At 33.1% G+C, this 27125-nt stretch overlaps 2 protein-coding genes across 3 annotated transcripts; one reads left to right on the plus strand and one right to left on the minus strand.

Annotated features, from left to right (window-relative positions):
• Positions 1 to 525: 525 nt before the first annotated feature.
• On the minus strand, positions 526 to 18122 carry LOC123699042 (optineurin). 2 transcript variants are annotated; one of them, XM_045645898.1, is made up of 15 exons: positions 17938 to 18120; positions 17566 to 17822; positions 14462 to 14704; positions 13438 to 13620; positions 12757 to 12867; positions 10783 to 10884; positions 10414 to 10539; positions 9929 to 10030; positions 9339 to 9472; positions 8432 to 8581; positions 8066 to 8156; positions 4657 to 4802; positions 3601 to 3712; positions 2928 to 3143; positions 526 to 898 (listed from the first exon to the last, which is right to left on the minus strand). In XM_045645898.1, the coding sequence occupies exons 2-15, from the start codon at positions 17755 to 17757 to the stop codon at positions 809 to 811; spliced, it is 1998 nt and encodes a 665-aa protein (XP_045501854.1). In that variant the 5' UTR covers positions 17758 to 17822; positions 17938 to 18120; the 3' UTR covers positions 526 to 808. The 2 variants fall into 2 exon arrangements, with proteins under 2 accessions (XP_045501854.1, XP_045501853.1); XM_045645897.1 differs by lacking the exon at positions 526 to 898 and adding an exon at positions 1779 to 2569 and having other exon boundaries at positions 17938 to 18122.
• A 2277-nt stretch (positions 18123 to 20399) lies between these two features.
• LOC123699021 (ceramide-1-phosphate transfer protein) lies at positions 20400 to 26285 on the plus strand. Its single transcript, XM_045645876.1, has 4 exons — positions 20400 to 20572; positions 20649 to 20860; positions 21657 to 21832; positions 24285 to 26285. Exons 1-4 carry the CDS (start codon positions 20454 to 20456, stop codon positions 24411 to 24413), a joined length of 636 nt encoding a protein of 211 aa, XP_045501832.1. The 5' UTR covers positions 20400 to 20453; the 3' UTR covers positions 24414 to 26285.
• Positions 26286 to 27125: the final 840 nt, after the last annotated feature.

Here is a 27125-nt window from a genome sequence, read left to right on the forward strand (position 1 = left end):
TTATCCTTTACAAACTAATGTATTCTGCACCTGAATTTGTATAAAATTAAAAAATAATGTATTTTTCGTGTACACAAATTACATTTTATTACCATATAAAATAAAATAATTTGAATTGACAAATTCGGTATATTTTAGGTATATATTTTTTTAAAGTAACCTAATACTTTAGGAATTAAATGAATCGGAATAAACAATTAACTCCTCTGTATAATATTTGTTAAAGAAAGAAAGAATATAATTATTAAATATTAAAATTCTAAAATTCAATCAGTCAAAAGAAAATTCTGCAAAACAGAACAAAATCAACTAAAAAAATATTTTTTTCATCACTTATAGACTCAATTTTTATTACAACTTTTTTAGAGCAAGAAAATTTTTCTAACAGATTTATCATATTTTTTGAAAGACAAGTTATTTTTTTGAAAATAAAAATTATATGTATAAATGTTGCCATTTATTATAATATATATTTTTGTCCCTTTCACACCTAACTTGGCAAGTTGGTGTGAAAGGGATGAAGGAACAACCAGGCGTCATTCAAGGTCATACCTTCCCGTGACTTGTCAACGTTCATAGTGCAATCTCCAATGTATTAGATATAAGCTTCTTGTATATACGTAAAGTACAGAACAAAATTGAAACAAAAAAAAATTCTCATCACATACTTATACTCAAAATTTTTAGGCCACAAATTTATTTCTAATAGATTGAAATATTTTTTCTAAAGATAGTTTTTAATTACAATAAAATGTATTTAATCATAATATGTGAAATCGTATACACGGCGTATTATCTAGCTTCTGGATTAAAAGTCGTCCAAACAGTAGTCGAAATGGTCTTCCATTACTTTATATTGGTCACTGGAGAAATGTAAGCATTTCGGACACTTGTAAACCTGAAAAACATTAAACATTTTATTAGTTATTATTAAAAAAATACTAGTTATCAAAACACAACCACACACAACATTTATATTTAAAAGGTTATTGATAATATATCTTCACAATAACATAAACTTTGTCATAAACACACGTGGTTTTAGTGAAGTCCCATGTCCCCAAGTGGGGTAAGGGGCAGATGCATTATACATCTGTTTCACTGATCTTCTTTAAGGATTTCTTTAAGGGCAAGTAGGTATCAGCCTTTTGTGTCCTACGAGACCGAGACATTTTTTTTTCTTCGTCTCCACCGGGAATCGAACCCAGGACCCTCGCCTTAAAGCTCACGCGTCAACCACTGTACCAAGGAGGCGGTCTTGTGTATCACGTGGTTTTACACATGCATTATTATTTCGTTTCTATAACACAAAAACAACATCAACTTCAAACCATAACATGTTAAAAGAAAATCAATGCTCAAAAAGCGCGAGAAAGAACGCGAAGAGTTTAGAAAAAAAAAGTAACAGATACTAAAAAATAAAACTCCTTTAGAAAGTGATTATTTAAATTGTGTTAGATAAGGTTAAATTCAATTTACTATGAATGCCGTTAACTATTTAGCATCTAAATTCATATTCATGTTTTGTTAGTAGACACAATGCTTAAAACATTGTAAAATATCTCACCTATTTTAAACGAAAATCGTATCAAATATGGAAGGATGTAATAATAAAAAAATATAATAAAAAACTAAAAAATACATTTAATAACAAAATAAATTCGTTAATAATAAAAAATGCTTGTTATATTTGTAGTTTTTGATGCAAAAAAACTTCAACAAAATAACAAAAATATGTTAAAATCAACGCTTAAATTAAAATTATATTATTACAATAACAATATGTATTTCGAATACAATTGCAATTTTATCTAAGTTATTCTAAAACACACAAAAAATTAACTAAATCTTAAGAGTCCAAACCTATATTCTTTTTAAAACAAAACTGCTTTTTTCTCTTATCATTGAACTTAAAAACATAGCTGTTACATCGCTATGCTGTTAAAAAAATTGTATTTAGAAAAAAAAAATATAATAAGTATTGTTCTTTGGAAGATATGTATTAAATTTTTCACCTTTTCCAAAAAAAATGCCATAAATTAAAAAGCACTTTGACAAAATCACGACACCTAACTAATGCCATAGACGGGTGCTATAAAAGGCAACTATCATATTTACACTTTTGAAAACATGGCCATCAAAAATGGGCCATTTTTAACTGTAATTTTTTTTTCTAAAATTATGCGTATTTTTTTCAAAATGGCGGAGTTGCTGAAGACATATCGTAAAAAAATGACATCAAAATCGATGACTAGAAATTAATTTTTAACATTGCGACAAATACTTAGTTCTTTTTGTTAAATGCATCCAATATGTTATGACGAATTCTATCCTTTCGCAAATAAATGCAATTGAATTTACTACTTACACTTCAGTTGTATTTTAATATTTATTTTAACTATTTTAATTATTTCATTTGAGGTTATAATAGACAACTATCAACATGTTGCTGTAACAATATCAAAGTTTTGAAAGGCTTGTCGCACACTGGACAGTCGTATCGTAACGGCGGTGGCGTAGTCTCGTGTATGCCGTTCTTTTGCTGCTCCAACGGTTTCTTCTTTTTCACCTTATTATCGATGATAAATAATAATAAATAAATATGTTTGGCTGAAGAGATGGTTTGAACGTCCTAATGTCGGGAATTGAAAAAAAAAAAAACAAAAAAGGAACATAAAAATTGCAAAAATGGAAGTAATATATTCTTGGAGAACAAACAGATCTATCTAGATTTAAAAATATGAAGATTTTACCTGATCAATAAGTTATAAAAAGACACGTCACAAGGATTTAGTTTTTATAGTCTTTAAGTTATTATAGGCGTTTTTTTTTTCATAGAAGTATCATTTAAGCAAAATAAAATATCGCCTATTTTTCAGTGCTGTAAATTATTAAACAATTGAAAAAAAATCGAAAAAAAAACTCACTGTTTTCTTCTCAGTAGTTCCAGAAGCAGCAGTTGCTCCAGTAGTAGCTCTAGCAGTAGCTCCAGCAGTAGTTCCAGCAGTATTCACAGAAGTAGCATTTGTAGCATTTCTTTGTTCATTGAAAGTAATTCGTTTTGCCGTACTCTGTGTTCCGTTCTGCGCTTTGGCTTTAGTATTACTGTATATGGATGGACTTACTTTACGCACTTCTTCTAACTGCAAAAAATAATAATATTAAAACTTAATTGACACTATTATAATCTTGAAACTTCTTTGGCAAGATTCAAAGATATCAAAATCGACGCCGCATGACGTGAGGGTATTGCCATGACGCGACGATGAAATTTTACTTTCAACGCGCCTAAAAATGTTTCACTTCAAAAACATATATTTAGTTAATAGATAGTTAATTTTAATGTACAGGACAATTAATTAGAGTCGATGGTTCCGTACACTGTTTGTATTTAGGCCTTCAACTAAATATGTACAAACAGGTTTCTGAATTGAGTAACGTCTCAAACAATGCTTAAATATTTTCTTCTTCCTGACATAAGCTTTCGCAATCAATCAATTTTTAATTAAGGAACCGGCTGTAAGACTAAATTTTTTATGGTAACAAAACTACAGGTTTCATATATTTTGCTATTCATCATAGTTTTTATAAATAACTCACGTGTTTGGTTAATTCTTCATGTTTCTTCTGTAAAACCCTGAGATCGGTGGCTAACACCTCTTTTTCGCTGGCCATCATTTCGCGGGATTGTCTTTCCGCTTCGAAGTCGCTTCTATAAACAAAAATTAAAACGATTAAAAACGAATAAATAAAAATTTATACTGCCTGTCTTCTTTGTAGGATCTAGGAAAAAAGCTATTCCGTTTTTTATATATCAAATTTACCATGTTTCCTCGGCTAACATGCATCGTTAACGCTAACGCTAACGTTCTTAGTGCGTTCAAAAAGATTATATGCAATGTTCTAATACTGAACAACACTGAATACGAGTTTTCGTTTACACTAAAAGATCACTGTCTCTATGTTCGTTTGATGTAAATTCACTGAAAGTAAACTGATACTATTGTAGCGACGATAAGCCGAATTATTAGCTATCGAATTACAAGTGTAGCACAAAGAAAGCGCACAACTCGTATAAATAAACAGTTTGTGCGCTATGCATGTACAGTCACGGGCTTGTTAGGTCGCGGGTAGGTCGCATAGGTAGGGTCACGGATGAATTCTACACATACCCGTGGCCCTGTCGCTGATGCGGCTTGACGGAACACAGTGGGGTTTTGGTCGGTAGGAATCCGACATAACCCACGGCCTCTTCCCCGGAGACCGTGGGTATCTATGCAAGATTTCCCCACTAAAAAAAAAAAAAAGGTCGCATAGGTAGAATATTAATTACATACTAATAAGTTTATGTGACCGCCTCCTTGGTACAGTGGTTGACGCGTGAGCGTAGCACCGAGGGGTCCTGGGTTCGATTCCCGGTGGAGACGAAGAAAAAAAAATGTCTCGGTCTGGCAGGACACAGAAGGCTGATCACCTATTTGTCCCTAAAGAAAATCGATCAGTGAAACAGATGTATAACGCATCTGCCCCTTACCCCACTATGGGGACATGGGACTTCACTTAATAAGTTTATGTAGTTATTGATTATAACCTTTACACAGTATTTTCTTCTTTCATTACGCCCGCATCATAACAAGCCCCAAAACTATCACTAACCTGTACAACTCGACCTGCGCCTTCAGCAAGTCGCAGTCCTCCTTGTTCCCGATCAACATGGCTATCTCGTTCTCCAACGCTTGCACCTCCTCACCGCGAGCAACTAACGCCGCTGTTAATTGTTCTACACTTGCGCTGGGCGGAGGCTGGAAGTATGAGAAAAACTAGATTTCCACCCGCGGCTTCGCCCGCGTTTGCAAAGGAAAACCCGCATAGTTCCCGTTCCCGTGGGATTTCCGGGATAAAAACTATCCCGGAAATCCCACGTATTGTGTAGGGATGCACAAAGACGTCATATTCACAAGTCGGTCGAGAACGGCGACCCTGTTAAAATATGGAAATTTTTAAAATCTCTAGGAGTTGGTAAATCTTCCCATACTTTCCCTTCATGTAACATCAACCTGGATAATTTAAATTCTCACTTTGCTTCTTCATCTTCACTTAATGCCACTGTAAAAATAAACTCTACTCTTAATAATCTTTCTACCGCTTCTACTTCTGTTTTTCCTCCGTTTGTTTTTAAACAAAGTTCTGTTGATGAAGTTAAGAGGGCTATCCTGTCCATATCGTCGAATGCCATCGGTACTGATCTTATCAGTCGTAATATGATCATTCCTATCCTTGATATCATTATTCCCGTCATTACCCATATCCTAAATTTTTCAATCATCTCCGGAACTTTTCCTAGCTCCTGGAAGGATGCTCACATCATTCCCCTCCCCAAAAAATCTAATCCATCAAACTTATCTGATTTTCGTCCTATTTCCATCCTACCATTTTTGTCCAAAGTACTCGAGCGCCTTATCCATTCCCAGCTTAGCACTTTCCTTAACATTAATAATATCCTTAGTCCTCATCAGTCTGGTTTCCGTCCTGGTCATAGTACGACCACTGCACTTGTTAAAGTTACAGATGACATTCGTTACGGTATGGATAACAAGCAACTCACAGTTTTAGCACTTCTTGATTTTAGCAATGCCTTCAACATGATAAATCATGATATTCTGCTGAGTTTGCTTCGTCTTATTAACTTTTCATCAACAGTTCTTGATTGGTTTTCAAGTTACCTGGGCGATCGGCGGCAGCGTGTTTTGATGGAAAAAATCAGTCAACTTGGTGCGCAGTTGCCGCCGGTGTGCCTCAGGGTGGCGTCTTGTCACCTCTTCTCTTTGCTATTTTCATAAATAATCTTACTTCTCAATTAACTTCTCCCTACCATATGTTTGCTGACGACTTACAAATTTATACCCATTCGACACTCGATGAACTACCAAATGCTGTTCATTCTATTAATAATGAACTGGCTAAAATTGTCATTTGGTGCGATCAATTCGGCCTTAAGATCAACCCCGCAAAAAGCCAGGTTATTGTAGTTGGTAGTCCTTACCAAATATCTGAGGTTGACTGGGGTATATTGCCTGCTGTACATATTAACGGTGTTATAATACCTTTTAGTAAGCATGTTAAAAACTTAGGTATTCACTTAGATCAAACTTTATCTTGGTCCCACCAGATTCAAGAACTTGGTCGGAAATTTTACGCCGCGTCTAGTTCTCTACGACGTCTGCGTAACTTCTTACCCATACCGACAAAAATTATGCTAGCACAGTCCCTACTCCTTCCCATTATTGATTACGCTGATGCATGCTTTCCTGACTTAACGGTTGAGCAACTAGACAAACTTGAGCGACTTCAGAACTTCGGTATTCGGTTCGTATTTGGTCTCCGTAAATACGACCACGTCTCCTCTTTCCGCAAGAATTCGTCTTCGCCGGAATGTGCATTATTTGCTTCTCCTGTATCGTATCCTTTTTGACCCCAAGACCCCCTCCTATCTCAAAATGAAATTTAACTTCCTGCATTGTGAAAGCTATTCTCTTCGTTCGGTCGATAGGCTTGTTCTGTCTACTCCTTTTCATCGAACACATTTCTTTGGTAATTCCTTTACAGTCACTGCCATAAACCTCTGGAATGAACTGCCGATAAACATCAGACAAGCTCAATCCCTAACTTGTTTTAAAAATCTCGTCCGAAATCATTACTCAAATCTGGCTTTTGACTCGGTATAGCATATTTAGCTCATTATAATATGTATTATTATATGTATATTATTTCTCTAATGACTCCTTGTTCCTTGTCTTTTATTATTTTATATGTATTTATAATATGTATGTAAATATATATATTTTACATATGATATGTTTATTTTTTTATGTATGTTATTATTTTATAGTATTTAGTTTATAATCTTTATTAAATAATATTTTTATTATCTTTGTATAACATTATTATTTATTTATCTTTGCGTATACTTTCTACCAACCTACCTCCTATTTCTAGTTTATTATTTATCCTTCTATCAGTTGGTTGCCTGGAAGAGATCACTCTTGAGTGATAAGGCCGCCTTCTGTGCTGTTTTTCTTTTAGAATAAGTTTTGTTTGTATTGTATGTATTTTGGCAGCACAATAAAGAGTATAAATAAATAAATAAATAAATATCCTATGTGTTAGTCTAGTTACCCTCTATATGTGTGCTAAATTTCATTGTAATCGGTTCAGTAGTTTTTACGTGAAAGAGTAACAAACATCCATACATCCATACATCCATACAAACTTTGGCCTTTATAATATATATTAGATAATAAAAACAATTAAAACACAGTAACATACACGCATAATGCATATAGATACGCATACACGCACACAAATGTACGTACGTACAAAACAAAGAGAACATGAAAAAAAAGGAAAAAAATTATCCATCTAGTACAAAAGCTTTATTCCCCACCTCCCAGCGGAAGGGAACAAAAGCGAAATTAAATTTAAAAAAAAAGACGTGTGTCACTCGGGGACTGCCGCGGTAAAGCTATTGCATGCTATGCCTTCAAGCCACACCTCCGCCCGTCGGAGTGGGGAGCGTGAGGTTTTTTCGTTACGGAATTTCTCGATTCGGTCCCCGCGCTCAAGTCCCGCGATAGAAGCTATGCAATAGCTTAAAAAAATATAGCATGGTATCATACAGATACGCAAACACGTACGCAAACGCACGCACCCACACTTGCACCCATGCGTACGCACGCACACACACTCGCACAACTAGATGGCACAGAGCTGTGTGCATTCACAAGAATATTGTTAAAGCTTTGCTTAACCAAAAAGAAAAAAAAGCCGTGTGTAAAATAAATTTAAACAGCTATGGTTACTATAGGCCGTTACTTTTGGTACGTTATGTGGATAGACCTTAAAGTAATGCCTATAAGCTTTAACATTTTTTTAGACTTTCGAAATTTGTTTTTAGCTTTCGACTCGAATTTTGACAGACATTTGAGGCCAGTTTTATCCAGTTATTTTTAATAATTTAAGGCTTAATACTACGTATAAATAGGATAAACAAAAGAGTTTCACTTACACTATCTTGTTTCGTGACCGTCTTCTTCAATAATTCATTGTAATCTTTGAATATCGCTTCAAATATAGACATTGTGCCTTTCACTTCGCCACTGTAAAATGAATATTATTACATCACAGAGCAACAGCGTATTTATTACACAATTCAAATGAGATTAAAAAAAAAGAAAAGCTTTAAAGCTATATTTTTCGTATTTTTTTTCCGAAACATTTAAAATATTTGATAGACAATAGATTAGGAGAAATTTAAACCTCTGTAAAACCATGAATTTATAGACTTTATAGCAATAATTGTAAACAATTTATATTGTACAAAAAAAATTTCAAAAGCGAAGCGAAAACGAAGCGAATCTCGTATAATACTTACATATTACCAACAACAGTGCTATGTTGTTTCTCAATATGTTGTTTAACTTCGACGAGGCTACTGCGCAGTTTCTCCAACGAAGCCCTTTCCAGTTTGAACTCTTGCGCAGTTATTATAGCGCCCAGTGTTTTTACAAGACCATCGGATAGTCTGAAAATCATTCATAAGTGTTAGACGTAACTTTGGATTTAATATTTTTGTGGATGAATATCTAGTTGTCAATTTAGTTGTCATTATTTCGAATGTCTGAACATGCTTAGCTGTCGAATACTATAAAAAGCCGCTTTTCTTAAACTCGTGGCGCATTCGTATCTACGAATCCTGTATAGGGGCTCGGACGTTGTTTATACGACGTTCGACCCAACTACCCTCACTTTGCTAATAGTCGTTGACTTGCTGCGTTTTGTTATCTGGTACCTACATCAATTAGGTAGCTGTGTAGAATCGCAGTACATTCTTATTACATTCAAACTAATATTTAACCCGGCCTCGCGTGTAATTTCTTACATACGAATATTTTTCGATGCGTTTTGACAACATAATTGCAGTACTTTTGATAAAGTCCGACAAAAGCATCTTTCTTGATTTTTACGAATAAAAAAAACTGTAAATAGATTTTTGAATAAACAAAAAATTTCGTCCACAATTAGCGAAGAAATGGGTGAACATAGACTTCCTTTTTATGCCAGTAAAAACGGACCAGTTTTAAGAAACAACTAAATTAAAGAAAAATCACGGAAATTAATAAGTAAATTCCACCTATTTTAAATAAGTATTTATTTAATTATTCTACTCTGTGTATAAACACCACAATTTCCCAAAAAGTTCAATCTTTTTAGACGGGTATTTCTACTTACAAAAATAACTTAAGCACCCACAAACATAAAGTGACATAAGTGTAACTTACCCACTGGTCAAGTTATTTAAGTGTTCAGCTAAGTGCTTAAGTGTACGATTATACGTTTGCACGTTTGTCAAGTAGCCAGCATATTGCGAAGATTTCTCAGCACCATCGCTTGTTGTATAGACGGGTTGGAATACCTATAATAAAAGGATAGCATAAAAAATAATATGTAAAAGCAATAAAACTATTTTAAAGCATTACAAAGAGTATTACTATAAAAACATATACACTATAAAATTTAAATATACAGGGTGTAATCGTTAAGTGCGCACAAGCGATTATTCCGTAACTATTGCAGATATCAAAAAACTTTAAACTGAAATCGAAAGTACTTTATAATGAGTAAAAGGGCCATAATAATTTTTTAAAAAATATAAAGAGAAATATCCAAAAATGTTACATTAAACGCTCCCATACATTTGATTTCCCATACATTTTGTATTCCTAGCAGATTTTCGAAATGACGTACTCATTGTGCAATACAATGAGGAGCTCTATTTAAAGTTTCTAAATGAACTTCCCTTCAAATTTGCGAAGTAATTAAAGCAAAAAAAAGCAAAGTCATAAGAATCAAATAGAGTATTTTAACTCACAATTTTCTGTACATCCTTAATCCTTAGGTTTAATTCTTGTATTTGTTCCTTATACGTTTTCACCATATCGTTAATACCACATTTGTATTGTGCAAACTCCAACTGAAATAATAATAAAACTTATTACATAAAAGAAATTACTTTCACTACAATTATATGTATAATTTTTAACTGTCATTTTTTCTTGGGAAAAACGGAATAATATAAAAGTTAGAAAAGTTTTTTGTCTCAGATTAAAAAAACCATGACATACATATTTGTACAAAAAAGAGTGATGAAAACACGTGTCAGAAGTGAAACTTCTTTGGCAAGATTCAAAGATACCAAAATCGTCGCCATACTCCATGACGTGTCGGTATTGCCATGACGCGACCTTGCAATTTTACTCTCAACGCGCCTAAAGAAGTTTCACTTCAATCCATGACGTGACTGTTGCCATGACGCGACCTTGAAATTTTACTTTCAACGCGACTAAAGCGCCTTACCTTAATATTCTCCAAGTCTAATATTTTCATTTGTGCCGCCTTGTATTCAGTTTGAAGAGCCGTTATTTTCCCATTTAGCTGTTTAATAACTTCATCTCTTTTAGTTATTTCAGAACTCGAAGTATCCTGAAAAATATTTTCGATATACGCCAATTTTATTGTAGCGCATTCTAAATCTGGTGTACATAATTTTTAGGAGAAATTTTCTGTAGCAGTAATTATGTAAATTTTATTTTTTCAAAATATCTACTAAGTTAAAAAAAAGTTAATTTTAATTTTAAAGCCTCGAAAAATATCTTTAAATCAAGAAAGAGTAAAGAAATATACGAAAAGTTAAAAAATAATAATAATTGTTTTTTTCACACTCACATTTTTCGAAGCCTCTCGTAGTTTTGTGTTCAATTCTTTTACTTGCTCCTTATAATTCTTGACCATATCGTTCATGCCGCATTTGTAATGTGAGAACTCCAACTGAAACAACCCAATATATTATCAAAATAGATCCAGCAGTTTTGTATTTTTTTAATGTTACTCATTTAACGATCGAAATTCGACCTTCTGAATAATAGGAACTTATCCCATTGAGCCCCGAGCGGCCGATCTGACCACGACACAATAGATTTTCTATTGTGTCTGTGATTCCGGGGGCTGAGTTATTAATAATATATAGACCAGGAGACAAGACTAATTTATCCGACGAGTTCGACTAACGCCCACGCGACAGGGCCGCCGGTACCAGCGTTCTGACCATCATTTTTCTTTGTCATTGCATACTAAGACCCCCGAAGAAACACCATTGTGGTACAAATGACCCAATAATATCTGTCACTTTCTCCTGGCCTAATACTTGTTAAGTCACTTCAAAATAAAAAAAGACTTGTGGCACTCGGGGACTGCCGCGGTAAAGCTATTGCATGCAGTGGCGTGCCTAGGGTGTAAGGACTGGGCAAGCCCAAATTTTTCGAAGTGTTTGCTGGGTACCCTTTTCTTGAATTAGGTATACACTGTGTTACTAAGTAGGTACCTATGTTCGTTATAAAACTTATAAAAAATGTGAACATACCGAATTAAATCTTCACGCGCGCCCGCAAACAGTTGAGTCAAACGTTTACCATTACAATCATATTAAAATCTATATCTATAAATTATATAAAACTGTATGACATTATATTATAAAATTGTACAGATCATTTAGGTATATTCTAATTCAAAACGCCGATCTTTCTGAAGGAAATATTTTATAACATCAGAATAGAAGTAGGTACCTACTTAGGTGATTGTTTTAATTCAATTAACAGCTCTTTTCAATGACAGTCATTGTTAATTCAGAAAGGCGTTCTTGGCCTTGTGTATTTCTTAAATCCGTACCTACCTACCTATGAATTCAATTTAACGCTGAGAAAGCACGCTCCGTGGAAGAACAACTAGCAAGAATCGTAAATACCAAAATATGTGCAAGTTTCATCAGAAGGCTTCTTCTAACCAATTCTCATTCATGAAATCGATTAATTCGTAAACATTACAATTAAAATTTGGTGTATGTTACTTACCTACTGCACAAATCGGGAGTTGGTTTTGATGAAGAAATTAATCGTTGTTTTACAGTAAAGTTTAATGATTTTACCTTTCCCCGCTGAGCACAAAGCAAACCATCACAATTTACAATACAATCTGTGTCGCGACACTTATTTTATCACAAAATTCGAAAAACTTAACCTAAATTACACCGGCATAATCACGCGCTAAACCATACTAACAATAATATTCACGACGTTCGTTCGCGCGACGCGCAATCGTAACTATCTTCACACTGTTAAAGCCCGGTTTTGTTGGCCATATAAATTGCTATAGAATTCTATAGATAGGTATGTAGCTACTTCAACGAAATTTCATACGTTAGAAGAGATAAGCGCAAAGCCCGGTAAAAGCCCACGAGTGCAAGCGAGAGAACTATATGTCACTCAAGAAGGACACCGCACTGTTTATACAAAGTACGACTTTATTTAGATAGCAAGAAGGATGAAATTAAAAAGTTTGACTCGAATTCGACATTGTTTGTTGGTGAGTTTTCATTGAATTTCGGAGCAAATTTTGAATTGCTCGTTGCGCGCGAATATTCAAAAGTGAATTTGGGTATTTTCCTGTCTCGTAGCGAATTCCTTAGGCAAGCCGGGCTTTTCGGCTTGTATGAACGTACCGCCACTGATTGCATGCTATGCCTTCAAGCCACACCTCCGCCCGTCGGAGTGGGGAGCGTGAGGTTTTTTCGTTACGGAATTTCTCGATTCGGTCCCCGCGCTCAAGGCCCGCGATAGAAGCTATGCAATAGCTTAATAATTTTACCTCAATGTTCTTCAATTTCTCTTTAACATCATCCCTTTCTTTAGACGTCGCGTCCACTATATGTTCTAATGATTCTTTCTGCCATGTTAGTTTCTCATTCTCTACTATAACCTGAAAAACAATAAAAGTTTTTGTTACAGTACAAACTATTAACTGGGAAAAAATACAGCAAAATCGGTCCAAAGTAGTTTTATGTTTAGGCATACTAGCGGTTTCATCCGCAAAAGCAAGTATTTCTACAGGTTATGTGTTATTTATTCTAGTACATAAACTACATCACTGCCATATCATTAGAATTCGTTCAGAGGTTTTTACATGAAAGAGCAACAAAACTACATTCATCATCAATCCATCCTCACAGACGGCATTTATAATATTTGTACGAAGTGACAAGTAAGATAGGGTATTTTAAAAATTAGGTATATAAATACAAGCTTTTCACCCGCGGCTTCGCCCACTTATTGTGATGACCTTAATTCCCGCATATATCCGTTTCTGTAGGATTTCCGGGATAAAACCTATCCTATGTCCTTTCTCATGTATCAACCTTTATCTGTATGAAATATCATTCTTATTGTCTCCTTTGTTTAGGCATAAAAAGACGGACAGAGTTACTTTGCATGTATTATATTACTATGGATTAGTTAAATCTATTTTAATTCCATCATACATATAACATACCTGTCTCCGTTGTTTTTCAACTAATTCCAATTGTGCTGTCAACTTGTTGATAGTATCATCATCTGGTGACGTCACAAACTCCACTGTGGACGACGCGCCAGACTTCACGTCACCGTTTGTAAGTATATCTGTTTGAGATAGACGCACTATATCGTCTTTGAGCTTTTTGTTTTCTTGACGTAGCTGTAAAGAAAATATTGATTATTTAAATAATTGATTTATTAAAATATACACAGTTTAAATTTTCTTTTTAACCAATGAGGTTGTGTTGAAAGTTTTATGTAAAGAGATTAAGAAAAGCTATCTAGATATATTTTCAAGATTTATAGTCCATTCAATGAATTTTATAAGAAACTAGCTTTCCGCCTGCGGCTTCGCCCGCGTTTTCAAAGAAAAACCCGCATAGTTTCCGTTCCCGTGGGATTTCCTGGATAAAACCTAGCCTATATTACTCGAGGATAATGTAGCTTTCGAATGGTGAAAGAATTTTTAAAATCAGTCCAGTACAATCAAACAAACAAACAAACAAAGTTTTCCACTTTATAATATTAGTGTAGAAAACAGAAAGAAAAAATGGCTTGAGTCCCTTAGGAATATTATGAAAACATAATTTTTTTCACTACAGACAAAGACTGCAGAGTTAATTAAAATAACATTTGGCGAGCACAAACAAAAATTATAAGCAAATTAATAGGTAAACTAGCTTTATTATATTAATTTATCTCATTTCCTTTGGTTTATTAATGCACATAATTCAAAAGTACTTTTTATTCAATTTGTAGCAGATAAGTCAACCACAACTAAATCACATGATTAATTAGTTCATTTTATTAACATTTAATTTTAAAGTTGATGGTGTGCTAATATAATTTTTGAAGTGAAATTTCTTTAGGCGCGTTGAGAGTAAAATTTCAATGCGTCATAGCAATACCATCACGTCATGGAGTAAGGCGACGATTTGGTATCTTTAACTCTTGCCAAAACATGCGCTCTTTTTTTATTAAAGTAAAATGCAAGCAAATACCTTTTCCACAAGCTCCCTCGTTTCATCAAACTTCTCCTTATGCAGTTTATGAGTTTTCACCATATCCTCTTGGCATGAGGCTATCAACGAAAACTGTTCCTTCATTGAATCGTTGTTTTGTTTCAACGTCTCTTTGAGTACTACATTCTCATCGAGAAGCTCGCCAAATCGTTTCTGTAATTCCTCTGTACTTCTGTCGTCGGTTATGATTGTGCTGGCAACCATCATGCTGGCTGGGGATGGCTGAAAATGTAAAGTATTTCGTTATTTTTTATGTTTATGTATAATCTTTTTTTTATGTATCTCTAAATTGGAATGTCGCTAAGGAGAATAATTGACAAGAAACTTGGAAATGACTATTTTATAGTATAATCTATTCATATACGTAATAGTAAGTCAGGTAAATCACACCACTTAAAATCAAGAACGGCTGAACTGATCTTAACGAATTTTGACATTTTGGCTAAATCAATTTGAGAAACATATAAAGACAAAATCTGCTTGGAAGATAAGATTGGTTATGAGCAATACAGTTCTGAAGAGGAAGCTAGTTTTTTTTAAATAATATTATTCTTAAATAGTTTTCTGTAACTTATGAATTATGAAAATAAAACACTGCAATTTAACAAGTAATTTTATGATGTATGAAGTTTTTATACATAAACCTCACTTGTCCAAATCTGTGGCATTTAAAAATTGTGGTGCAATACATAAATTCACTTACCTACCTTATCGGATAAAAATAGAAAAAGAATAAGTGCTCACTAAGTAAATACTTCCTGATTCATAATATTAAAAAATAAGCTTGTACTGTATGTATTTTATTATTAAACTAGCGGTCCGCCCCGGCTTCGCCCGTGGTACATATTTACGTTTTCTCCACATAAGAACCATCCTCGTACTTCAAGGAATATAATAAAAAAAGAATTATCGAAATCGGTCCACCCATTTACGCGTGATGCCGTGACAACGCGAAACGGGTTTCATTTATATATATATATATATATATATATAGATCATATGCTGTCAGAGTTATTGTCACTTATAAGTATGATATTAAAAATAATTGCAATCAAAACATATTACCATTATTAATAGGTACAATTTTCAATTAACTTGAGGTATGATAAAGAGAAGAACTACAATAACAAACATACAGTGTAAAGCTACATTATCTTCAAAATATTCATTTGAAAAAAATGAAAATGAAAATATAAATTATTTCTCATACACACAGTTTTCATATGTACAGAAAATGGATGAGTCCTCCTAGTAAGTTTACAAAACCTGTGTCAGGAGGACCCGCTCTTCCTTAACTAGAGTTTACAAACATAATACGTGTGCAGATGTATGTCTGTGAGTGAGTGTGTGTGTATGTGTGTGTGTGCGTGTGTGTGTGCGTGTGTGTGTGTTTGTGTGTATTTAACTAATTTAGGCTGAGTATAGACTAAACAAAGATGTTATAGAAACAACATTATAACATGTGAACAAGCAAAAAAATTGTGAATCATACAGATTTATTCATATTAATATATACAACTTTGTATATGAGAATTTACTATTTGGCACCATTAGCAAAAATATGCATCTATTTACAACTTTAAATAATTAAATGATGTGAATGTCTGTAGTAAAAGTCTAGAAAAAAGTGTACTTTATAGGTCAAAAGAAAAATCTGAATAAATCATCAAAATATTGGAGGCGTCTCTTTAAACATATTGTGTTCTCTTTATAATAATTTCTGTTAATATAAATAAAAATATATGAAGATTTTGTCTTGCTGAATAATAATATGTAGATTTAGTATTATTGTCTGGATAGGACTATAGGCGTGTAGGCTACAGTGGTTGACGCGTGGGCGTAGAACCGAGGGGTCCTGGGTTCGATTCCCGGTGGAGACGAAGAAAAAAAAAATGTCTCGGTCTGGTAGGACACAGAAGGCTGATCACCTACTTGTCCCTAAAGAAAATCGATCAGTGAAACAGATGTATGCATAATGCATCTGCCCCTTACCCCACTACGGGGACACGGGACTTCACTCACATTTTAAATTCTATTTATAGAAAGCTAGCTGATTTGTTAAATTATATGAATTAACTAGCTGCGCCCCGTGGTTTCACCGGCATGACTCCGCTCCTGTTAGTCTAAGCGTGATGATATATAGCCTATAGGCTTCCTCAACAAATGGGCTATCTAACACCGAAATAATTTTTCAAATAGGACCAGTAGTTCCTGAGATTAGCGCATTCAAACAAGCAAACTCTTCAGCTTTATATCATTAGTAGAGATTTAAATACAATTTAATCCAAAGATAGAAAAAATATTATTGTGACGATAGAATACCTTAATAAATAGCAGTGTCATCTTACTACCCACATAACTAATAGTTGAATTGCTTTCCTAAGAATATAACACTGCTATTTATGTAACTTGATATGTGATAAAAACAATACACCTATGCAAAAGTTATCAAGAATTATGATGAACAAGCTATACATATATGATTTATAGGTAGGATATGATAATATACAGTTACATATTTTGTAATTTAAATTGTGATACTGACATGATTAAAAAGAGCAACTATGGAGTTTCTTGCCGGTTCTTCTCCATAGATACTGCTTTCCAAAACGGTGGTAAATGTTAAAAATATGACGTTTCAAAAGTGTTTCTCGAAGAAGTCTAATTAAATAAATAAATGTTTGAGTTTGAGTTAGCTAAAGTCACTATTTATTGACTTTTTATCAGTACATTGTTTTCCTTTTTATTTAACGTTGTATTTTAATTAGAAGAATGATTCAAAAACACAAATAACTATGATTATAAAGCAAAGGTAGTTATGCTTATCAATTATTAATGAAAGTTGGTATTGAATAAATACACATAATTTTAAACATTACAAAAATTTGATACTTTTGTATAATTACGAAAGGATGAGATTCAATTTTCAGATTGCCCAAAAAGTTATATTGTCAATGTTTATTTTGGATAAATTTTATCAAACTCAACCAAAATTATCAATCAACAGTTCCTGTCAATTTGATTATTAAACATAATCAATGTTGATGCATAAAATTAACATAGATATGCTTATTATTACTTACACTATCTCCCAAATGAAATTGTGCCTTGAAAGCCATATTTGCTTGGTCAGGTAAATCTTTCATAGCATCTTCCAAGTTTGATTTATTTAAGCCTGCATCCCCTCCATTGCATTTCACATCCATACTCGCACCGGGAGACGATCCAAGGATTATTATAAACGAATCATCGTCATTTTCTGGTTTTATTGACATTTTAATAATACATCAAATTTATATTATAAACGTAGATTTACTTTTCTTTTACAACATAAGACAGGCTGCAAAGAATATAAATGAAAACTAAGTAATGCAAAGGCAACAAGGAAATTGTATTCATTAAAAGTGAAATAAGAATTGACAAAATATTACGAATCGAGGACAAACAATACGCACCTATTGGAAAGTATAATGTCGTAATTTGATCAATCGAATTTTACGTAGGTATCGAAGTGCACGCAAAGAACGACGATAAATATGTTTATCAGGGAATGGCAAAACTGTAGTATTAACAATTAAATAATGTGGTGTAAGAGGTTTATTTTTCACTTGTGGGCAGTTTGCAAAATATAAATTTGTCACTTGTCAAGAGACTGATGGGTTGACTGTCAAATGTCAAACTATTCATTTTTGTCACTGTCAATTTACACACCCACAGCATATAAATACCTAACTAAAGTTCATCGGCATAGAAAAAAATACTGAACATAAAAGTGATACAGAGTGGATGATTTTCAAGCTTTATGGCTGACATAAATACGCTATATATGGCCTTTTAGGCTGGTTGCAGAGATTGACCGACCGTCAGTGCGTACCGTCGGTCCTGACGATACAACAAATGCATCAACAATTGTATGAATATGACACTAATAATATAAATCAACACAGTAAAGTTCTCGAAAGGGCCTCTGCCTGTTGGATCCGTGTCCCCACGTAAGCCTTCCAAAGGACCGGGTACCTTCCTTATGATGGTACCCGTGTATTATGGAATTGAGATAAATAATAATAAATAATAAATAATATTTTAATTCCAGATATTTCATCCATATTTGTGTTAGTATACATTAATCTTAGAAACTATGTTAGTAATGTTAGTAATGCGCATGACAATACGCGTGCGTATGGTCGGTCTAGCTATGAACGGTTTTATGAATTTCCATACATATGACAAGCGCGACTGACGCGGACGTACGCACTGATGGTCGGTCAAGTTCTGCAACCAGCCTTAAGCTAGAAACAAAAACAGTTACCCATGTAAACTGACTTTTTAGACAGACTATTAGCTACTCACGATTCAATTTCAGCAACAATCTGTTGACACAATCTGCGGTGAGCCGACCGATTGTGTCGTCAATAGTATAGTTGAGGGCACGTTGGGGGTGTAACCCAACATGTTGCGAATTGCATCGGCGCGGAAGCAACCAGACAAATTGTCTCAGCAGATTGTGTGCGTGTTGAAACGTGAGTATTGTGATTGCTCCAATCTTGGCTCAATCGCGATCAAGCGCTGTGGCGGATTGCACGTTTCTTGCGCCTCCGGGTCGCCATATCCACCTCGCACGTGCAACATGACGACTAATAAAGAAAAAACTGTGTGGACTGTGGACCCAGATTTTCGAAATCTATAAGGACATGCCTCATTTAACAAAGAGATGAGAAATGACTCATTCAGAAGATTTACCTACTGCAAAATCATTATAATAAAATATAAATAATTTTAATTAAACTGCATAAACATTACGACATTTTTATTTTTTACAAATATAAAAAAGTCCCTCGAAATCATATTCATTATCATTAAATAAGAAAAAAAAAAATTTTTTTAGCAAAAAGTTCAAAATAAAGATAATATGATATTATTATATTGTAATTTTCCTTACTTAAAAGGTTGATAGTATTTTTAAAGAAAATAACCTATGCAAAACAAAAGATTCTTTCATTTTTAAACAATTTTGCCAAATCTCCACTCATCATAAAAGGTGCACATTTTGCGAAGTGCACCAATTGAGAAGTGCACAAGTTGCGAAGTGTACCATTTGAGAAGTGCACCAGTTGCTAAGTTCACCATTTGAGCATGGTGTACAAGTTGAGAAGTGCACCAAATGCGTCAAACCCATAACGATGCTACAGTAAGTGCAACACCTGCTTTTTGAAATTTTGTTAGTTACGGCGGACCCATGTCTAATACGAACGTGACGTGCACACGTTGTGGCAAGCAATCGCGGAATGAAATTGTGTCATCAGATTGAGGGTTGGATGTATCGTGAGTAGAGAACGCTCAATCGCGACTGCAACAAATTATTGTGTCAGCAGATTGTGGGTTGTGTTGAACCGTGAGTAGGGCCTTTTAGCTACGGCCAGAGTCCCAACTTATTTTAAGCTAAGCGTCCATTAGAGACGGATCGGGGCGGGTTGCATCGCAACGGGCCGCGGCCGTCTCTAATGGACGATGTTTCATACAAAACATAGGCCGGCGTATTTTTGCGTTGCGATGCGGCCCGGCCCGATCCGCCTAGTGGACGCCAGCCTTTATACGTTAGTATATATTATATTATGTTTGAGTTAGAATACTTTTCAAATTCAAATTAAAAAATTATTTATTGTGAGTCACAGGTATATAAGGCAAACGTGTATTTTCACCATTTTCAAATGGTAGTAGGTAGTACGTGGGATATTTACCTATTAAGACAGACTGAAATTTATAGTAGTCACATAAGTAGTTTTCAAAACATTTCGAATAGACGTGCGTCTTCCAAATCATCAGCTGTGTTGTAAATTGTCAACGTCACATAGCGTCAAATTCGATCAAAATTCGATGAATATAAAATATTGACATTTATTATCAGTTGTCAATTATAAGTCGTAGAGAGGTGTTGTGTTCATTTCGAGCATAAAACGATAATTCTAAAACAATGTCGAATGAACATACATTAGATTTACATTACGTGCACGAATGCTTCCAAAAGAGTTTAAAAGAGGACGATGATGTTATTATAGAAGCATACATAGATGGGTACAATGAATTGGTGAAGTAAGTATATCCCTACCTTTATTTACTGTTTGTCGCCCATATGTTTACTATTTTTACATAAAATTTATTTGCATAGGTTCCTAAACCTCATCGGAACAGTGTTTTCGTTTGTAAGTAGTGATGTGAAGAGTAAAATTAAGGTAATGGAGAAACATAGAACAGGCGACGACTCAATTTACTATGAGTCTTTTAAAAAAATGATGAAGTACGAAAAAGAAACGAGCCTACACGAAAAGAATGGTTTTGTTTCTGGATCTCGTACAATGCTGCGTTTGCATCGAGGTTTGGGTGTGTATTGTTTTACAATCTATAATAACTTTGCAGCTATTGTAAATTAGCATTCAATTTTATCTTCATTATCTCTGTAAGACATAATGCAATTAGTGTTAAGTAAGACTGAGTTACCTTGAAAATTTTGTGTTTCATATTTTGCAATGTGTACTATGTAATTTGAATGAATTTAAAACTATCCATTACTTCATAATTTACCTCATAAATTATAAGGAAAACTCAAACAAACACTATGTAGAATACTGTAGAGTAAATGGATTATGAATTTATAACTTTTCTCCACATTACAGTGCCAACAGCAGTAAAAATAAACATAGATTTTCCTTAAAATGAAAAATGAAAAGTAACTGAAAAAGTACAGTCAAATACTATTCTAACTTTCCTTATATTTTAAATCAGTGTACATACCTGAGTTTTCAACCTATCCTATGTGTTAATCCAAGTTACCTTCTATATGTGTGCTAAATTTCATTGTAATCGGTTCAGTCGTAGTTGTGTGAAAGAGTAACAAACACACACACATCCTCACAAACTTTCACATTTATAATATTAGTTGGGATCCATAATTTTCCATATAATATAAAGCTGAAAAGTTTGTTTGTTTGAATGCTCTCATCTCAGGATCTAAAGCACTGTTGATCCCTTAGTGCTAGATAGGGCTATACCCTATCAATCGATCTCTGAATCAAAGTAGATGTATCTAACTATTAATCATTTTCAACAATATTCAACCGTTAACTTCAAAAACCTGTTGCTGAATTTTAACAAAACATTCCATTTGTTTTATTTTCAGATTTCATCCGGCTATTCTTAAAACGCATCAGTGAAGCAGAGGAAACAGAAAATACATGCACAACTTGTCAAGGCTCATACAATGAGACTTTAGCGGAGTTCCATCCCTGGTATATTAGAAAAGCTGCGACGTTAGCTATGCATGCTCTGCCAACACGGCCTGATCTATTGAAGAAGGTAAGATTTATATATTTTTAAAAAAGTAGAAAAATGTAGGTAGAAATAAATGTTTGTCTTTGACGTTTGTACGTGAGGCGTTTATTGAAATTATTTGGATTTCATTTTTATGCTGTTTTATAGCATTGACTGAGAATTATAAATATTTGAAAATTTTTAAAGAATACAAAACAATACATTCATGAGGCGGAATTCTAACCCACGTCCATTGCCTCACACCGGCTATGCCTAAGACCGCTAAAACTAAGAAATTAAGGCCTTACTTAACGAATTCCAAATGTACATAATTAAAGGAAACATTTTTGGTAATTCCTAATCATTTGATTCCAAAAAGAATTGCCAGTTACATGCTATATATTTTATTGTCTTTGTTATCTTATCTTTTAAATGGTCTGAACTTTTAATATATCTTATACGATATTATCAGCTGTATAAAGTAAGCCCGATAAAATTTACATCTTTGTTAGTGATTATGCTATCATTTGATTAATTGTTTATGATTATTAATTTATATCAATAAATATATTTCCGTAAAATTTTGTTATACTTGTTATTTTGGTACCTTTCATATCTTTAATTAAACGTTACCAAAATAATTGAGTACAAGCACAATCATTATCGAAAACCAAAAATTATACCAAATTCAAATATACCTAAGATTTCACGTGAAATGAAAGGATCAAAATCATTTATTTCAAATCAAATCATTTATTTATGATTTGATTTGAAATAAGGATGTAGATAAATTGTTTGTTGTAAATAAGTAATCTCATTCGTTTATATTATCTTGTTGGATTCAGAAATTGTAGAAAATCTGATTTTTTTTAAACTTATTAATCAGTAAGATGATTATGTGATGATTTGATGAATAATGTACCTACCTATACGACGGAAAGCCAAAGATTTGGCGCCAAAATTGAAAATAGAACAGACGTTAATTTATCTAACTAGGTCTTGTAGAGTTATGAGGATTGAAGACAATGATATGTAATTATGTTATGTTGATTGTTTTGTTAGAGACACAATGATTTTAACATCTTGCAAATCAATTATCAGTCGTGACCGCTCAATAAGAATGGCCGTGATCCGTTGTTACGAATCGATATGTTGTCTATGGTAATTGGCGACTTTATGAATGGTATAGAATATAGATAAAAAAAATATGAACACTGAATTAGGTACTCTATTTTGCTTCCATTAAAAAACTGATTAGAAATTCGTTGCGTGTTTATGGGCTTCGTTTAATTCTTGTTTGTCTGTATGATTTCTATATCTATATCAGTCACGATACGATCGTAGCTATAATTCTCACTTACGAGGTTTTACCATAAATTTTTCTCTTTCTAATTCCCGTAAATGGCCTAGATCTAGAAAGTCGTACAAGGCCATAAGATGAAAATATTCTATTAACTTTTTTAGGAGATAATAAATAATAATATATTCTCCTACGTTCTTATACGGTGTAAAACTGCCTACCTACTTAGTATTAGACCTTATAATATCTTTTCTTTAATCTAGAATAAAGACCGCTCAGTCGTCTGCTTGCTAAGTTCCAATGACCTCTACAAATAATATATCATCGTACGGTATTGATTGACTTAATTATCATGTATCTTTTAATCGATATTGCTGTAAATAATAGTCTGTGAAAATCATTAAAAATCACATATTGTGTTAGCTAAAGAAAATTGACCCTATTTTTCAATGGTATATGTTTTATTTGTATACTAGATTTAAAATCGTCATGTGGTACCTAAGAGAAAAACAAGCTATAAGTATATATCACATAGCCTGTATTTCATCAACAAATTATTATGATATTGCTGTAGTGTAATTTTTGTACCTGCATAGTATTTATCTTAGTAAATTCTAGAATACATTAAAAAAGTAGGTATCAATTATCACGTATTCTTTTATCTACGTGAGCGCGGCGATTATAAATTCACAATATAAAGTGACGTCATAGTTTCACGGGAAGTCCGGAGTTTGATGAAATGTTTGAAATTTGTGTATCTACGTGCGAAAGCAATTACGTGTAATAGCTACGCAATGATGTTTCAAAATTCTATTCAGGTTACTATGAGTTCAGCTATATAATAGGAAGCAAAAACTAAGAGTTAGATAAAGTTTCAAGGTTGTAAATGAACGTTTATAATTTTGTATTTCAAAGTTCAAACATGTAAATATTTGATTCGGGGTGCAATTTGTAGTAATGTAACTAAAATGATACCTTTAAAAATTTCTTTTCTTAAAATTTAGAATGAAATTGGAACCCTTACACTCAAAAAGTCATTCATATAGGTACTGTACGGGTAGTTGGTAAAAATTGTGTGATTGGTTTTATTCATATTAGAAAAATAAAAAATAAAAATGCCATTTATGAGAAGGACTATTACTATTCAATATTCGTGACTATTCTTTTTACATACAACTAAAACAATTTTTTTTACAGATATTCGGTTCCGAAGACGAACTTAAAGAAGCATTAACAGTGTTGCCGCAAACATTACAGTCCTGCGACGAAGTATATCAGCGTGTGGATAAACTTTACACGGAATTTGGGTTCCACGAGCTGCCATAGACAATAATTCGTTTTTACGGTTACCAGTGTGTAAATTTGCTCCATAGTGCATAAAACGTGAGTGGGCAACATTTATTTTAATAGGGCCTTTTCATGCGCGTCCGTGAAATGCTGGCAAATGACAGGTACAGATACAATAAAATAAAGACAATAATATGCAATAAGATATGATGATACATAGTCTTTAACGAATGTTGTTCGGGTGGTATTGTGATCGTAATTCTACCAGTTTTTGAGATTTTAAAACACTCTTGGTTATTGGCTCAGGTAACATAATTTAACAAAATTTTATGCTTTCGTATTTCGTAGTTCTTGTTTGAAACGTTTGAAAAGGCTCTTAATGGCAGCTAATATAAAAAGTTTTGCTCAATATACATACTAAGTATTTTGATGTTAATTACTTACAAATGTGCAATTATTCAACTGCTCTGTTTAACAATTATCGTGAAATGTATAAGGTAACCGGTAGAATAACTAAGTGTGCTATTTTGTCGCATTCTTTCTTACCATACATTATTATGACAGAGAAACCAATATTTTGGTTACAGATTAAAAATGTTTTGATATATATTGCCATATAAAAAAATTGCTTGCATACCGCATTCGCTTCAGACTTGCTATGTGTGTTGCCCGGTACGATAATTTTTATAGTAAATATTCGAGTATTTTTAGTTCTAATGTCATTAAGTTAGTATCCCGCGGTGCATTAGCTTAAGTATTAAATAGGTATTCGTGTGCATTTTATCTTTAATAAGTTAGTTTAGCTTAAGGATAATTATTTAATTAGTAAGTATAAGTTTAATTGAGAATGCGAAACTAGTCACCAACTACGAGAAACAAATAAACACAGCATAAATCGTCTTGTTATATATCAATAAAAAAGCCTTTATTGATATATAACAAGATAAACATATTTTTCCAATATGTTCAATGGTAAAGAACAATATGAGCTTGGCGTTATTAATTACAAAATAGAAGACATAAAATGAATGTTATAATATACATATAAAAAACCTTATGTATACGTCTGTGATCTCATATAATAGTTTACATTTAAATCAATGTAAATAGTAAATATAATCTGTCTTTCTTAGCCAATCTTAAAACTTTTTACCATTTTGCTTTAAAATGTGTTTGAAATTAGCGATCACAATTATTAATATGCTTTCAGTGTTTTGATAGAAGTTTTACTTGCTTATGCTTTCACTTTAAAATACTTAAATAATGTTTAGTGTATACCTATTGCTTAATAAAACGAAAATGTTAGCAAGCCAAATATTTTAAACATTTATTAATAATTACAATGTACCTAACATACGCATTTATTCCATTCCAATCATAAAAATGTGGAATATTTTTTATAATGTGGTCGAATATTCTATACTCTATGGAAACTGGAAATGGCGGGAAACTTTTGCAGTTACAAAATAATGTTTAATTTATTTGGCTTTTCTTTGAGCTCAAAATGCAACAATTGCTCATATTAAAGCTCAGTGTAGCTTCATTGTTTGGATAAATTACAAATTACGTAGGATTGTAAGATTTTAATGTGTGTATATTCAAATAATAACAAAAGCGCCTAATTTTTTATTTCTTTCATGCTTCTTATATTTTTCTATTGTATACTTAGGTATAAGTTACTATTAATAGAGATAAAAAAACGACGAAATTTTGAATGAAATAATGATTTGTTTCATTAAAATTTCGTCGTTTTTTTACTCTTTGATAAGAGTTTCGTAAAAAAGGACTTTTACTGGTCTGCGTTACGTGATTTAAACTTATTTTGTACAAGTATGGAGGCTTAAAAGTATAGCTATTTAAAATGAAAGGTATAAAAACAAACGTGCTAGATCATGAAGAATATGTTACAATCTTTATTATGCCATTAAATTTAAAATCAGTATTAACTTAATATGGCAAAATACCTATTGGTAATTAAGAGCCCTATCTTGGTCCTACTTACACACTAACATAAATACTACGACATTTCAATTGTTCTAATTTCCAGCATCTTAATAAAATAATGTCATGTAAATAATATGATGAAACATAAAATGGAAAGTGATTGCCAAGTGCGATTAGTGTCACATAATATTATACCTACTGTATATTGTTTTTATTTCGCATAATCTTATCATTTAAGAATAACATAAATTTTGTTAAGACTTTGTTATAAATATTATTTGATAATAGTCATTGAGATAATATTAATATGGAGCAGACACCACGAACAAAATCTGTGCGCCAAGCGCGGCGGCGCGGGGCGCGCGAATGACGGCTAGACAGTCATAGATTATGCGATGTCACTGACTCACCGCTATAGAAGCGACACTTTGTTTTATTCTGTCTATTTTATTGGGTGCCACTCCTTACATGCACGTTGACTTGAAATTTTCTTTGTACTTACTTAATATTTATTTTAGGTATAAACTGACTTTACTACGCGGGGCTAACAATATCTGGCATATAATATAGGATGATGTAAATAGTTACGTTTTAGGTTCAGTCAGGGCTATGGGAAGTTTTATTCCTTACAAATTGAGCCTTTTTTAGAAAAAAAATAATTTTTCCCTTTCTTCACGTCCCAGACATGGAAACCTTGAATAGAAAAAATATTAATTACTTATCTCTGAACTAGCGGTCCGCCCCGGCTTCGCCCGTGGCACATATTTCGCAATAAAAAGTAGCCTATGTTCTTTCTCAGGGTCTTAA

This window comes from Colias croceus, chromosome 17 (assembly GCF_905220415.1).
Source record: "Colias croceus chromosome 17, ilColCroc2.1".
Lineage (NCBI taxonomy): Eukaryota > Metazoa > Arthropoda > Insecta > Lepidoptera > Pieridae > Colias > Colias croceus.